This window comes from Sipha flava, unplaced genomic scaffold, assembly GCF_003268045.1.
Source record: "Sipha flava isolate LNK unplaced genomic scaffold, YSA_version1 73_pilon_pilon, whole genome shotgun sequence".
Classification (NCBI taxonomy): Eukaryota; Metazoa; Arthropoda; class Insecta; order Hemiptera; family Aphididae; genus Sipha; species Sipha flava.
The window spans coordinates 1,079,558-1,096,267 of record NW_020273613.1 but is presented as its reverse complement, the minus strand read 5'-3'; the positions used below and the strand labels follow the sequence as shown (position 1 = coordinate 1,096,267).

The 16,710-nt window shown below is 41.4% G+C and overlaps 1 protein-coding gene across 5 annotated transcripts in view; it reads left to right on the top strand.

Annotated features, from left to right (window-relative positions):
* Positions 1-16,407, top strand: part of LOC112692426 — a 32,416-nt gene extending 16,009 nt beyond the window's left edge. The window contains exons 1-3 of one of the 5 annotated variants that reach the window (XM_025567104.1): positions 8,578-9,083; positions 13,966-14,081; positions 15,847-16,407. In XM_025567104.1, coding sequence (XP_025422889.1) covers positions 9,022-9,083; positions 13,966-14,081; positions 15,847-15,947 — 279 coding nt within the window. In that variant the 5' untranslated portion in view covers positions 8,578-9,021 and the 3' untranslated portion in view covers positions 15,948-16,407. The other 4 variants (XM_025567103.1, XM_025567105.1, XR_003149417.1 and 1 more) reach the window with 4 other exon arrangements.
* Positions 16,408-16,710: the final 303 nt, after the last annotated feature.

The following is a 16,710-nucleotide window of genomic DNA, read 5'->3' as shown; positions in this document are numbered from 1 at the left end:
ACGACCGACTGTCCGTCGTGATGAGCATTCATTAACCTCGGAATATGAAATCCCGGACGTGTTATCAATGCGTATACAAGTGATATATACGATGTATATCACGTGACCGCAGCAGTACGTCAATTATAATATTATGTAAGGCTCGCTGCGGTCGCCCGTGAGAGAACTGGTTTTCAGATTTTAGATAATATTACGTATTCGGTTTATTATGTACTTAATTTTTTTCCCTCGTCGGGGCGAGTCGTTCGTATATAATTGGGTCTGCACGAGTGTAATAAAATAGGTGTAAATAATCTGATTGACAACAGTTGGGGCAGAGTGATAAGTATAACAAACGGCAAGTCCACCGCACTTCCGTCCGCCAGTCATCCTCGTTGTACGTATGCAACGATGCAATTCAACCCATCGAAATCGTTTACGTATGCAGCGCAGTGTTACAGTGCACAACATGCAGGGACTACTTCGCTGCATATGATAAGGGACGGGAACGCCGATCGTGTTGTTAATTTCCAAAACTATTTGTGTTCTGAGAGCGAACGTACGTACGTTCGAAAGTTTCCTGAAGAATTTCCATCCCTCGGTCGTTTGCGTCTCTCATCCCGTCGCGTGCACTTGAAATACAATATATGCATATCAAACGGACATGTTGGGTAAACTACATTTTTGTACAATACATACACCCAACTCGGTTAGTATTGTTTGAAAATCCGACAGGCGTCTAACGATAACGTATAGTACAGCTCTATACTATATAATAGTTCGGATTTCTAACAAAATTTGTATACATAAATTATACGTATAAAACCGCCGCCGTACAATAATAACGCCGTGCACGCTGCGATGCACCACCACAACCTTTATGTTTGCAAACTAAACTACCTGTATTATTATCCTTATTATTATTATTGCCGTTCGAACAACGTGCGCACTCCTAAATTATTAAAGCGTACATTTCGTGTAGATAATAATTGCCGTGTAGTATGTGCACACCTAAACATTGTGCACGCGAATACGACGTAGGGTGAAGTGAGGTATTTCCGTGGCATAGGCAATTTCGTGAAATTATTTGTTAAACGCATAATATAATTCCCTGTTACACGATTGACTTGAAAATTACGTTGATCCTTAAAATTACCGTTTTTAAGGATCAATGTAGTTTTCTAGTCAACCGTGTGATAGGGAATCACATTATACGTTTAACAAATAGTACCATAAAATTGCCTATGTCACGAAAATATCTTAATTCAACCTGTACATCAAAATGCGGTGGATTGGGATTAAAACACGCTGCTGCAGTGACTACTGCACTAGAAAAATAATAACGGCCACGGTTCTTCGATCGTCACTTCCTCGTGGTAGATGATGATTGTCTATATTGATCGGAGCGCGCGAAAAAAAAAAAATCGATTACACCTCGGTCGATCGTCCCGGGTAGATCGCCGATTCGATTGCGCGTATTCCCGTACAATTTTTTACGAATTAAAAAAAATAAAAAAACCAACAGAGAAAGTTATTTGATTTCGAAAACATAACGTGTTTATTTTTTTTTTTTTACACATTGGTGGCTCAATTTCTGCCCCGTGGCTATGATGATATTCAATCGTATATAATGTATAGGTATACTCGATTATTAGATTTTTAATGAATGTTTTCTGTTATATTTTTTTTTCTCGTAGAAGAAAACAGTTGTGGATTCGAAATAATCAATTTGATATCTATTATTTTTATAGGTTTTTTTCGTTACCAAACCATTATACAACGAAACAGTGAATCGCATTTGTTCCAATAGAAACTTTTTTATACGATAGCAACAATAATAATGGTGTACCATCAATTACGTTGGGGATTTATTACTTGCTCCAGAAAAAAATCATTTTGTACAACTCTTATTACACTTATAATAATAACTAATCGATTAATATACCAGATATGTGCAGTGATTATGATATAATCACGTGATTCAAATTGGTTTAATTATTTTATTATTGTCGACTAAAAGTGGTTCATAAAAGAGGATTCAAATTGTGTAAACAAGTGTTGTACGCGCAATCAATAATGTTATTTGAAAATTAATCGAATTCGTTTACCAATTCGTTTTTATTAATAATTTCACGACTGAATGAAAAATTCGCGTAAAACGAATCGTCAACGTGTATACGGATATATTGAACCGTAGATGATTTAATCACCACGGCATGAGTGTATCCTGTGAAGTGTGCAACTTTTATAAGACTGCCCGAAAAATGTGTTGTTTCGATTGAATCACGATAAATCGATAATTGCCTCGTTGCTGCTCAATACATGTTATTGAATTTAATTCGAATTTATTATCGCCGCGCAATGTACGTGCATACATTGGTATCAACATGATTGAAATGAAATATTATTAAAAACATGTAATGTGTGTGCGTTCTTTAGCACCAGGCTTATTATCGAGGCCAAAAATATATTTTCAATCTGAATGTGATTACCGACTAAACAGCCTAGAGCGCCGAATGAGTCGAGTACATAAATACGAGTACATGTGTCCCTACCGCAGCAGAAATAGCATAATAATATGTATAGAGAACCGATTATAGTATTAACAATTTGATTGCGCTTCTTTGAATATTACAGTATAATAATACGCAACGACAACACTATAAATTGGCCGACCGTTGCTCTTGGCCGAATATATTTGTAAATAACATACTTTACCTACACGTTTTGGTCAACGAGAGAGGCCGACAGCCGAGAGAGTGACGATACTTGTACAGTTGTGTACAGATTACAGACCCGATGTGTATAGACATTAAAAAGGGTTTGGATACCGGAGGATTTACTGCAAAATATCTTTGTTGCCAATAAACATGTATTATCGATTTAGTAATCCGTTAAAACAATCAATTATGTTTATTTTTCGTACGTTATGTCTGCGCGTCATCGAAAAATATGACAATTTAGAAAATGTCGTTAATTCGAGTTTAGTCAACGTTATGAGCATTTGTGAATACTACGTGATTGAATTGACATTTCCGTAATGTTTTAGGCAATATTTTAACCGTCAGTTGACACGTCTAATTAACGATCTAATACGGTATGGTCAGAGCCCGGTTTTATGTTATTGACTTACCGACCTTTATTTTATTGTCCAACCAGATTCAGTTTCTCATTAGGTCTTGTAATAAAAACGATGAAAATAACAGACGACGCGCTAGTAGTCCTATAACCGTGTAATTATAATAATAATAATAATAATAAACGATTAAACGTGATTGAAATGAATAAATATTATCTTATAACATTTCGTTTGCTCGAATAAAATGTAGTCAAATAATCGAGTGGAATTCAACAAACTAATATTTTGTATTTTAGGAGCAATATCTTATTTTTTACGAGCCGACGTTAATAACAATTGTTATTTATGGAAATTCTTCGCCGAATCGGGCATTATCGGCATTATTCGTTGTCCACGTTGACTGATCAACACATTTTCCGGTATAGGGTATACACGAAGTTCTGTTATATAATTATATGTTTTATTGGCTTGTGAACTTAAAAAAAAAAAAACAACCAAAGCAAAATTTGAATATTCTCTTATCACAGCGCGCAGTCTCCCAACATCGCAATTAATCAGTCCTATCGCGAGGCGACCATTGCGTTTAATCGCATGCACGGCGTTCGCGGTCAAACGTGTCTACTTGCTTCTGTAGGGCTCGGACGTGGGAATCGCACGCGACACATCGATTATATTTGTTCATCACGTGCGATCGAATACTGTTACGGGGGTTCGTCATCGGTGCGGTCGTTCTGCGCAAGCGTTATAAACCGTTCGGAACGTATTAGGCGCGCGTGAAATCGACCGACCTGCGTACCCGGTATATCTGTGTAGTGTAATTACTACCGACGAAAACGGAGAAAACGGAGAACGGACGATTGTGCGGACGCGGGGACGCGGGAAAATAAATAAAATTACCACAGGGAATCGCGTCCGGACGTTTTAATGATATCGTTTACCACCCGTCGCGCGGAGGCGAATTCGAGGGAGGGGTGGGGGGAAAATGAAAAATTACCGATAATTATCCGCGCGATGGCGGCGCCCGGAAGAGAACGTACACGTCTAAGACGGCTCGCGTCGTGTTATACAATTATCTTAAAACGCGCGCACGTACAGCGCGATTCTCGTATCTTAAAATAGGTTTAAAAATCGTTAAGCCCTTATTCTCCCTGCGTGCTGTTCAAGTTCGAAACGGTTTTTACGCGTCCATATTATTGAACAGGTAATGTTATACCGTTAAACACATGAAAATGTGCCATCAAATTAAGTCGCTTTTCGCACATGAAATTGAAATTTATCGCGGTTTCCATTGGAAAATAAAAACAACCGTGACGGAGGAAAAGATGAAAACATTTTAAGAACGGATAACTCGGCGAAGAGTGAGCAACGAATTGAAGTATGGATAATTCATTACTTTATAACACGCCGAAGTAAACTTCAATGCCAATGGAGCTAAGATGATGAGGCCTTGAAAACAATTCTCAACATGAGAATACAATTCGAACGGTATGGCTCGATAAATCGTGAAAACGACTATTTAGTATGTACCGCTGCATTAACGTAATACATTTAATTGTGTTTTATTTTTCCCTGTAACGTCGTTATGAAAATTGCCGTTAAAATAAACTCGTTTGTACCGAAGGTATAGTATTTCGCACAAAACGCCCTTGCGAAATAAACGGTTTCAATTATCACACGTGTGATATGTATATTATCTAACGTAATACGATACATCTCCTACAACACACTGTCCGATAGGCCAATCACCTCGTGCGCGTACACGGATATACGAAACTTTTTACAACGCATATTTATGTACCGCATACAATGTTATTATAATGTATGTGTACGCGCGGACGTGCCGTCAACCCTTTCCGTCCGCATATAGTTTCGCCCCCGCATAATGTGAAAGGGTTTGTGGAAGTTTTGTGTGTGCGTGCAATTATTTTTCGTACACATATATGTGTGCATGCACGCGGTGCGTATACGCGTGATATATTAATCATCAGAGTCTTAAGAGAGGAGGTGGGGGGTAGTTTTTTTTTTTTGTTTCCCTCCCCGTCGACCGTTGTTTGTGTATGCGTGCACGCAAGTCACTTACAGCGAACCGTTCGCCCCCTCGACATATTCCATTGGCAAGTACCAAAGTTTTCGGGTCGTTTCGGTCGCGGCGCCGCCGATGCGTGTACCGGCGGGGGTGTACCGACGAGCTGAATACACCACACCGCAGTGGAAAACCGGTGGACGGGGCGGAGAGGGTTGTACACGCACAATGCCTTACGGTCCTATACAGATACGCCGCACGTATATACGCGTACGATATGATCTGTGTGCGTGTGTGTGCGGGACGAGGATGACGACGCTGAGAGACTATTCTGTAGAGACGACGCCCAGAGAAGAATAGAAACGATTTCCGACTGCGGCTGGGCCCATTCAAAAGCGGTTCTCATTATCTAATAACGCACACGCTAAATGTTTACGCGTACGCACAATACGTACGTGTGCACTAAAAACCGAACCTAAAACGGAAAAACGTCGACGACCTTGTGCGCGCGCGTTTTTTCTTCTCCCGTTCATTTCAACGTCCATCCGACGCGCCTTTGTACGGCAAACAAATGCGTATAATATACGTGTACGGTGCAAGCTTATTGTCCCCGCAGTACGGTTCCTCCAGGACAAAAGGACATGTCCGCCGTACGCGTGCGCGTTCCGGGACGAAATACCAGGACGGCGCGACCGTGACGTTCAAGTTTGTAACATGACGTCGACGACGAATTTCGTAATAAACGCGCGTTGTTGCGCGGGTCCGTCGGTTTAGTTATTTTTTTCTATCTGTCCGACGTACCGTACACGACGTACACGCGGAGACGAAACGAGCATACATCTTGCCGTTGTGGTTTCGAGAGAGAGAAAGGAAAAAAAAATGATTTCCCCCCATCCTCCCGTACCCGTTCGTCCTGCCGCTGCGATCCGTCGTAAATTTGGTGGTTCTTCCCTCCCTCTATCCCATACACGTAACAAACGGACGAACAAAGATGTGAACGGGAACGTGTACTCGACGCAATGAACGAGTGTAGGTTTTTAATGAAAACGTCGTGGCCGGAAAATTTCACGGCGTATATCCGCTCGGGGCACGACGGAAGGACGAAAATAATTGACTCGCAGCGGTAATTAAGTTTTTTCCGCCCGGCGTTGGGAAGCGGGAGAACGGAACATCAATTACCGATACCCGTCGACTTCTTTCGTTTATATGAAAACAAATTTGGTGCAAACGGAATAACTCGCGAAAACCGCGCTTTATTACGGTTCGAGCAGAGTAAATATTCATAATATCGTATGGTATATTATACGTACGTGTGCGTTTTACGATAAAACACGGGTCGGATTCGATAAGATCAATTGGCTGCGTATGGAGGGAGCTATTTGCGACCGATCTGATGAGGCGCTATTCAATCGGTGTACGCGGTTACCATCGGGGTTGAACGACGTCGAACGTAATCTCTCGTTAGCGTCAATGGAACCGTAATTATGAGTACGAATTTTTTTCTTTCTTTCTTTTTTTTTTTTTTTTTTGGTAGGTTATTTTGAAAACCACTGCCATTGTCGCTGACAAGTTTGTATCTTGTTTTTGGTTTGAAAAAGGATTATACTCGATGTTACGAATGATATTATAAAATATTTAGTCGATCCTCAAACGTCAAATCCATGTTTTTCCCGTTGATTTTTTCAACGCATAAGACGTACAATATCATCATCGTTCATCGACAGTTACTTTTACTTTCCGCCTTTGCGGATACCGCACGCGTCTAATATGTTTGAAAGATACGTGGATTTTTTTTTATCTTGTCGTGGAACTAACAGTGCCATCAGTATCCGCCATTAGGAGGTAGTCCGCTCCGGGGTCTTATGGCCTAATTCCACGGACGAATGTTTTTCCGCGATATAAACGTGCTATACGTCCAATGCAGGAATTTACGAAAAACTTTTTTGTAGCCGTTTATCGTGTGCGTGTGTGCGTGTGTGAGTGTGTGTGTGGGTGTGTGTGCGTGTAGTATTATATATTGCACACAGTAATGTCAAAAGACTGCAGTACGATAGCACGGTTGGAAAAACTCTGCGCGACGTGGAATAGTAAACACTCGTATACCATGTCCAAACAATTAAAGTCGTATGTTGACCCATAACACGGGCGGCAGCGACTGCTTACTCGTCCGGGAAGAAGAGGGGACACGATGTGTATGTCGTTTCGAGTTATGCGTTTTGTTTGCTCGGTCGGCGCGCAGGAAAAGGAAAATGTTATGATGCCGTTGATGATAATAATAATAATAATAATAATAATAATAATAATGTTTGTGTGCACTTGAAACCGAGTGAAAAAAACTTCTTGCGGTGTATCAAATGTAATTTTATCGTTAAGGGAAAAATACGTACCGCAAACAAAAAAATAAAACCACAATAACGTTAGGTTATTACACAAATTTCGCGAACCTCGTAAATACGCGACAATAACGTACTACCAGTATGTGTAGCAGATAGACGGGATAACGTTTAGGGTTGGGAATACGATTCGAATCGTTCGAAGTCGCACGAAATGTGGAAACCAAAACCGAATCGTTTATTTGTTTTTCGTTCTTCGTAACTCGTGTAGACGGTTCGAACGGACGAAATGTTGCTTACCGTGTATAAATGGATTTGGACTCGTAAAATATCGTGTCTTCTTGGTTTGGCGATTAACATATTTCGACTCGAGCTGTTTTCAGTTCTTATCGAGGTTATGGAACGCCGTTGGATTTCACTCCTTTTGTCCCCGCGACGTACAGATTTCCCGCGTGTCCGACCCACTGACGTTAATACCGACTGCGGTGCATTCGAGTTTCGCTATGCAGCGGACGTAAAAGCCGATAAAAGCAGTTTTTAGGGATTTCTAGTCGTTTATTATTTGCCCTATCATTTTTCCACGTCCATTTCGGCCAACGTTCCGTGTGCATGACACGCGTATTACGGTGATCACTGATCGATATATCGCAGACGCGCTACAACGGAAACAGACGTTTCCGGCGGCGACTACACTGCATGCAGACGAACGACCCGTGCGCTGTTCGATTGCTGTTTGTTGATTTTTTTTTTTTCAAACGCGATTTCCGAACCATTCGCGGCGTTTTCGATCGAACCGGTATTCGTTTGCGTTGTTTTTTTTTTCTCTTCCCAAGAACGTCCGCCGTGTACGCGACGGCACGCATTTGTGCGCGTACAGAAATGTATCGGCTTCAATTGAAACGTCGCCGCCGCGGAGTACGATGCGTTTGTAAATAATGGTGTACGAGAACGAGACGCGGCAAGAGCGCGACGGTCGGGGGTGGGCGCACCACGATGTGCGAGGTCTACGCGTACTTGTCCGACGTCGTACCCCCGAGGCCACGGCAGGGGTAGGCGACGGATAAAAAGGATTACCGGTTCGGACGCGGCGGAGGGAACGCGTTACGGCCGACAGAAATTAATTTAACGTGCACGAACCAGTATACATAACGTGTGCACAGGAATAATGCGTTTGCGCTCTCAGTGAACGCGCGTAGACGCGTCGAACGAATAAGTGAACCAGCAAAAACTACTCGATGCAGTCCTCGGTCGTCGTCCGCGGCTTTTCCCGTGCATACCGTATGATGTGCGCATGAGTACTCGTATACTTGCGCACCGCTGTCTCGACCGAATCTCCGTCCGTCCCCGTATCCTTCTCTCTCGCCATCGTTCTCGTTTGTTCTCGGTCGATCTCTTTCCACTCGATGTCGGCTCTCGTGATCGAAACATAACGCACCGGAGCAGGATCAACATTGTGTACGTTCGTACGTACGGATGCACCGCGCACGCCCTCTACCCCGTGGCTCAATTCCGGTTTTGCGTTTTCTAAAAGACCGAACGCGCCGCCGCAAACGATCGTATCTGTGTAGCTCACCACCGCGGCACAAATAGTTTATATCCACGTTTACATGTGCACGGGGATCGGCGTCGCGTATCGCAGCCGTGGAAGTTCGGAGTGCGACAAAAAACGGTGAGCCCGTCTTATTGAAAAAATAAAGGTAACCACGAAGAATTTCGCAACTACGAAGTACCTATCAAGACTGGTCGTATTCGAAAGCATAACCGAATTTATAGGTTAACTATATTAATATTTTTTTATTTTAACGCTTTTCGGAGGTTTTTTCTTCTTCGTTTTGTAGCAAAATGTTCCCGATATTTGTCGGCATTTTTTAAAAATACTTTTTTTTTTTACACGATTATTCAAGTATAAATAAATCAATCCATCGCTGATGATGATTGTTACCGCCTCCGTCCAACCATCCGTCATTATATTATCATACGTATGGTTTATTATGAATATTATGATTTGTAATAGAGGCATTTTAAACCCTCTCAAATAATGAACAAGATGTACTCAAAAGTTTGCTGTACAGCAAAATCCGATGAGGCCCATAAGGAACCGTTTTTTAATTTTTTTTGTAGAACTTTTAGAAATACTATTAAGCTCGACAGTTATAATAAAACATAAAGGAACCTTATTAAAAGGCTTAAAGTCCCGGTGCAATAAGCAGCCCATTATGCCTGATTTATACTTGTATATTATGTGTACACCGACGAATCTATTATGTACGCGTGTTACTTCTCGGCAGCATGTCTGGCCTGTGAAAACTGTTCGTTTTTTTTCGCTATATTTAATCTGTTATAGCGGCATACGTTATTTCGGAAACTTCAGATTACGACGATGACGATGGGTGAACGATAAAACATTCAAATTTAGAACGTCATGTGACCGTAAAGTCTCTAGTGTTCTTGATGCCGGTAAAAAAATGCTCTGGGGCACTTTTAGATGTTTTTATGTTGAATTTCCTACGGAAGCGTGTATAATACGTTATACACGTCATGTTGTAGACATCCAATACATGTGTGTATATATTTATGTGGATACATTATACTGACTAGTTCGGACCAGATGATGTATAATGTATTTCGAATCTGTATTAGATTAATACCGCATACTGACGGCGAACGCTCAATTAAAATCTTATATTATAATGAGTGTTGCTAGATTTAGTGTAATAACATTTTGAGCGCAACACATAATGATAATTGATCATTATAAATTAGATTATGCACCGAAAAATGTGTTTTTAATGTTTAAAATACGTAGGTACAATATTTACATAAAATGGCGTTTTGAAATATTCGAATCAATTATGGTGAACATCATCATATTACATACGCATATATATAGTTACACGTAAATGAGTCATAAAAATAAATTGCACAATTATGGCTAATATCCCCACGAGGAAATGTTTACGTTTCATTATTAAAACTATTATTTGTCTGTAAAACCGTAAAAAGTATCTGAATTATACCGCTATATGCATATAGATGACACATTATTTTGTACACTATATTATAGTTTTCATTTCGAGAAACCTATTTGTTTTTTTATCGCGTGCTGTTCTGACTATACCGGATGAATTCGGCGTTTATCTCGCGCACGTCTAAAGTAACAACGTAGAACTTATGTACACTAAACGCAACCGACACAATAGTGTGACTACGTTTTTGTGTGAACTCTCCAGACCAAAAGTCAGCTGCAGCAGATGTACAGAAGGAAATACTTGCACCGCATTGAACAGGTATTCCGTGTACAAAAGTGTATACAAGGTATATATAAAATAATAAATTCCGACCGTGAAGTCACGTTCAATATTTTCGTCATACAACATATCCAACCGAATCCGGCGCCCGTGCAGTTCTATAGAGATCATAATCTCCCGGAGGATGTACAAAAAAGAAAAAAAAAAAGAAGACCGTCGAAAAATAGATCAAAGATTCCACGAGAAATTGGGTCCAATGATCGCGAAGGGAGGAAGGGCCGTGTTCGACGTAAAAGCAATTTTAGATCCAAACGATTTCATTGTGCATCCATTCACATAGGTGTACCGGTGTAGTCTCTTTTATATCCCTCAAATCCAAGCAAACACACATACCACGGTACGCGCACACTGGCATGCTCCGAGAGGGTGGGCTCTTAACCTACAAAACCGGGTTGTAAATTATAAATTTACTCGGGCGCGTCCACGATAGTAATTAAACGCGTAGAATACCGACGACGCGCATTCCGCGCGCTTGCGGTACGCAACAACACCATACGGGCATCGATTATATTCTACACGATGAACAACAACCGCGGGGAACAACGGATTTACACGACGTGCGCGCATGTACACCCGTACCTGTAATTTTCAATTAGAAGGATTTAAATAACTGCAGCGTTATGTTGATCACAATGTTATTATTGTTTGTTGTTATTCGACGCGGTGCAGGCGCGCACGTTCGACGTAGTTCATAGGAACGGTGTGCGGGCACGCGGGCCGTTTACGATTTTGCTCGAACCGTTTTCGTTTTATTTTTATCTCGTCGCACACCGCTGCCGGTACACAATGGTCTCGCGCAGCGGCCCCGGCGGAGAGCACGCGAGGCGAATAGTCTGCTGAATAAATCATCGGTACAATATATGCGTTTTTACGTGCACGCACATACACACCCGTACACGCGCACCCCCGTCCGTCCGTTTCGCAGGGGACGCTGAAAGTATTATCGCTAGAAATTGAAAATAAAATTCTTCCTCGGAGAGACGACGGGGCATTTTCAGATTTATGTGCCGTTTTCCCGTGCACACCGCGCGCCCGGAATGAAAAGTAATCTCGCGGGATTTATTTGAATAACGTAGCTCTGCCGAATATCGATTGTGCTCGTGCGTGCGTGCGTGCGTAGGTTACTGGTCGCACGTCGAGTGGTGTGTGCCATCTATCGCATCGGTGGGAAGAGAATCGCGAAAATAATTCGTTTCCACGTCCACCTATGCGAGCGTAATATACGATATTGTATGCACTACCATGTACGTTCGTCCGGCACACCGCAGTTGGACAGTGCGCAGCGGTGTACGGCCGTAATTGGAGTCGTGCAGTTTTTACGCGTTCGTTCCGGTCCGTAGTGTCGATGCATTTCGTTGATTTGTGTCTTATCGACGGGTTACGAAGCATAGCGGAACAATGTTATGTTACCACAAGTCCGTAATCCCCCGACCATAGACTTTATGTGCAGTTTAAAAAATTAAAATTGTTTACCCAACGGTATAAGAATTGTTCCTGACACGTTTTTTTTTTTTTTTTTTTATAATAATAAAATACAATAAAATAAAGTAAATCCACTCCTTTAAGCTATGCTTGTGACGGAGTAGAGAGTTCTAATAATAAAAATAAATAAATAATTATAAAACGAAATAAAAGGAGAAAAAAAGAAAATTAATACAGATTAAGTATTTTGGATACATATGTTAAGAAATGAGATAAAAAAAAATACAAAAAGAGAAATGTGTAAACGTGAAAACGGACATAAAGTATATTTTTACATATCTATTAACACAATGGAATTGATAAAGCAATAAAAACATAAAAAAAAGAAAACGAAAATATTACAAATAATCATACGGAATGTATTTAATATTGACTTAATTCTAAAAAATAAAATCGTAGTAGTAATTTTAAATAAGTTATAATATTATAAATTTGAAAACAGCCAATTATTAACCGGTTTTTTTTATCATTAGAACACCCGGAATCATTATTTTTTTTTGCACACAGTAAGTATTTGATTAAAATACACGTAAAGGTCTTACGTCAATGATTTTTTGCACCGATACGCGCACCGCGTACGACACAACGTTCTGTTTAATATCGAGTGTATACGATACGCATTATGCGTTTGAGAAACAGTGGCGTAAGAAGACTGGCTAGCGCCCCTGGAAAACTTAAAAAAACGCTTTTAAAACAATTAAAATTTGATGTCACGAAATTTTTTTAACTTTTATTTTACTAATATTTTTAAGTATACAATTTATACTTATAAATTATTACAGTGTTAATTTTAAACTATAAACATTTGCAATTCTCACTTTATGACAAGTAAATTCATCGATAATTTCTTCATACGAGCATTTTTATTTAAATGTCCTTGCGTTATTTTCATAATTTCATCATTAAATTTACTCGCAGTCTATTCAGACAACACCAACGTATTTCAAAGAGTACAATGAAAACATTTCGATTTGACTGTAGGATAAAAATGCGACTTTCGCACAATTTGACGCCCCTCTATAATTCGCGCCCCTGACGTAGACACAGTTCGCCATATCCTTGCTACGCCACTGTCGAGAAATAAAATCGTTACGTATACGATTTACCATAATAATGTATGTTTACGGAACGGTATATATTTTGTGTTTGAATATCGTTACGGGAAATAGAACATCTCCGTTACCAACGTGTGTATCATGCGAACGGGCGGCGGGACGAAACTGTGCCGATACACGGAATACCGACTAGTGCGTGCGGGGTCGGACCCTTTAAACCAAGCGGAACAATTATTGAACAGATAAGTTTATACGCGCTTGCATTCGTCTCTAATTATAACGGCGTCGTTAGAGGTGAAACAGTCCGACGGGGTGCGTTTCCGCCTATCTTTGTCTGCACTGCGCGTGCACTGCACCGCCAAGGGAAGATTATTCGGGGGACCGGAGTGGGGGGCCCGGGGGCTTAACGCGATAAAACCGTTCGATTTGGCAACCATGCGCGCGCAAAAAAAAAAATCGTAATTACCGGTCCTCGAGGAGGTAATTTATCGTTATTGGCACGGACGTTTTAACGACTGACATTTTTAGAAACGGGGATAAAAAAAAAAAAAAGATAATCGCCGTAATCGACGCTTTTGTTCTCCATTTTCTTTACCACCGCTTCGTCCACCGACCACTCTCGTCGAGCTTTCCTCTCGTGGTGCGCGCGCGTATAATACTTTTCACATGCGTACTTGTTTTTTTTTTCCACCGATATTCTTTTCAGGTCTCTCACCCCTTTCTCGCCCTCTTCGGTCATTGTGCGCGTGAGTGTTTGCGTTCGAGTGGCCGTTGCGCACGAAACACACGAGTGGCCGCCGCGAACAAGCGAATACGTGAAAGGTATTTTTTAGCATTATTTCCGAGTACAATGCGTCGCGGAGTGCGGGGCGCGCGAGGGGCTTTTGCCGACGCGAGAAAACGCACGGGTACGCCTATACCTGCGCTGCCAGGTACGATTTGAAATGGGGTGAAAAAAAACCAAAATCATTTATCGGTCCGGCAAATGCGTTTGTGGGCAGGGTTGCTGGTGCTCGCACACGATACTCGCCTTCGACGTTATTCGTATTGTTGTTATTACACGTCGGAGCGTCGTCGTACGTACACGCCGAGCGGCGTATATATGTATTATGTTATTATCGCCGGACGATCGGTAATAACGCGTGTATTGTAATAACGTGCATATGTTGGAAGCGGATCGAACGCGCGATGGGAGCCCCGCGACGCGCCAGCATTCGAAATCGAGAAACCCGTGGAAAACGATTGTGTACAACACAACCGGTCCACCGTTTTCTAATCTCATCGCATAAATCTCACGTCCTACGTGTAATTTATTTCGGCGCGCGCGCACCACCTACCCGTGTTTTTAATATTATACATGTATACCGATAGGTGCAGTGATGTCCCCCCGGGTGTTTTTATTTTTTCCGTGTCATATACGACTCGTTATTATTGCGCTCGGGTTTGTTCACGGGCACGGTTGCCAAGGGTTCGATCCGACGGAAGTACGCACACGCACACGCCGCGTTACCGCGTACAACGTGGCTCAGTAACACGCAGTGCGGGATTGAAACGGCACCACTTGTCCACCCCCTCCCCCCCACAGAGCATTTTGTCAGGGTGGTAAAGTTAATATTATACGCACTTTTCGGTGCACACCCCGGTGTAATACATTCAGTAATATTTTTCTTTTCAATACGGCACGCGCGTGCAGGACGAGGGACACACCTATACGTGCAATGTTCGTTTTGTACGACCGGTTTTCTCCGTTTGCGGGGGACGATGACCGATCGAGTATATCAAAAAACGCTTTCGCTTTCGGAAAATGTATTCCGGTCGATAAAACACATAGCCAGCGGTAAATATATTTAAGGGTATACGCATTAAAATGATGTAGATATTAATCTCAAAATAATTTTTTCGTTGGAATCAATTAAATAAGATAATAAAATACAACACCACAAGATATACGTTTACCACGCGTTATAAACTGTACGGTTCGCACGATGCAGGTTTAAGCACCGCGGACTGAATGTGTCCAAGCTCCATATTATTTTTAATAATATCTACTATTCGAAATGTTATTTACTAAATTGAACGTAAAATACATTAAACACAGCAATCTTCGCCGTAATCCTCAACAGATAAATATTTCATTGAAACTTCATAGTTTATAACAATTTTTTCCAACGAACTGGTGTTCAATTATGGTTTTCGAGTGGTTTTAGAAGAAGCGTGTATGCCCGTAAAATAATATTTTACATTAGGGGTACGCCGAAAAACAAAAATCTGCTGAAGGGTATACGGACCGATACACCTCTGCACGTTGCCGGTGCATACGTCCACTCGTTCTGCCGTCAGCTCGCAATCGCATTCCGCAGTGGTTTTTCTTCCGTTCCGCGTTTTCCGAGATAATATCACTACGTGCTTTGCGCACCGATAGTAATTTTCATTTTTTTTTTTTTTTTTTGTTCGGTTATCGCGCGGCGCACAGCGCTTGTAAATCTCTCTGCGCGCGTACAGATACGCCTGCAACGCAATATCACATCACGAACCACGAAAAAATTTATAATATTTTAATTCAATTATTTTTTTTTTTTATTTGCAGCGCACCGTCGTTTTTTCGTGCAGACAATGTACGACGTGAACATGCTGTACCGCAGTCTCGAACTTTGCCGACAAATGCACGGCCGACTCGGGCACCGATAAGCATAAATTCCGTGTCACGTGTATGGTGCGAAGAAGTAATCATGCACATGTGTACATAACGAATGCGGACGAGAGCCGATACGACACGGCGACGGGAGAGTTTAAGAACGGAAAACGGGCGGTTAAGAACATAAAGCTCGTTTTTTTATGGCCGTGGAAGACGTCGCTGCGATAACGACTACGCGGCAGCTTAATATTATTTTTTAGAGACCGTAATACGAGTTGTCGGCGCGAGGGATGAACGGCGAAACGACGCAGTCTTTTGGTTTATACAAATTATCGTAACATAATAATGTGTACAGTATAACAATAATAATAATAATAATTATAATTATTATTGTCGTTGTTGTTGTCGTTATTTGTGTTATCCATTCATTGCTTGTGATACATTTAAGTCTGACCGATCTGTACACGGTTTCGTGTTTTATAAGTGAATAAAAATCATTATTTTCTAACAGTATTATTTGCATTTGTAGTGGTGTTTTTGCGCGGAATGCGTGTTGGTCGTTTACAGATACGGATAAACGACAAGGCGGAAAATTAATCTCTACGTGCGCGATCGATCGACGGTGAGTCAGCCTGACTGGTAAAATATTTAACTGTGACAAATCGGTTTATGTAAAACAGTGCACCACCATCTACGTAGTATAAATAATATTCTGGTACGTATGCGCGCCAATAACAATGCGCAACATTGTTTAATTGCAGTCGAATACTTATTTCACGTTACCCAGCCCGTCCGCGAAACGCGCGCCCAAATCAT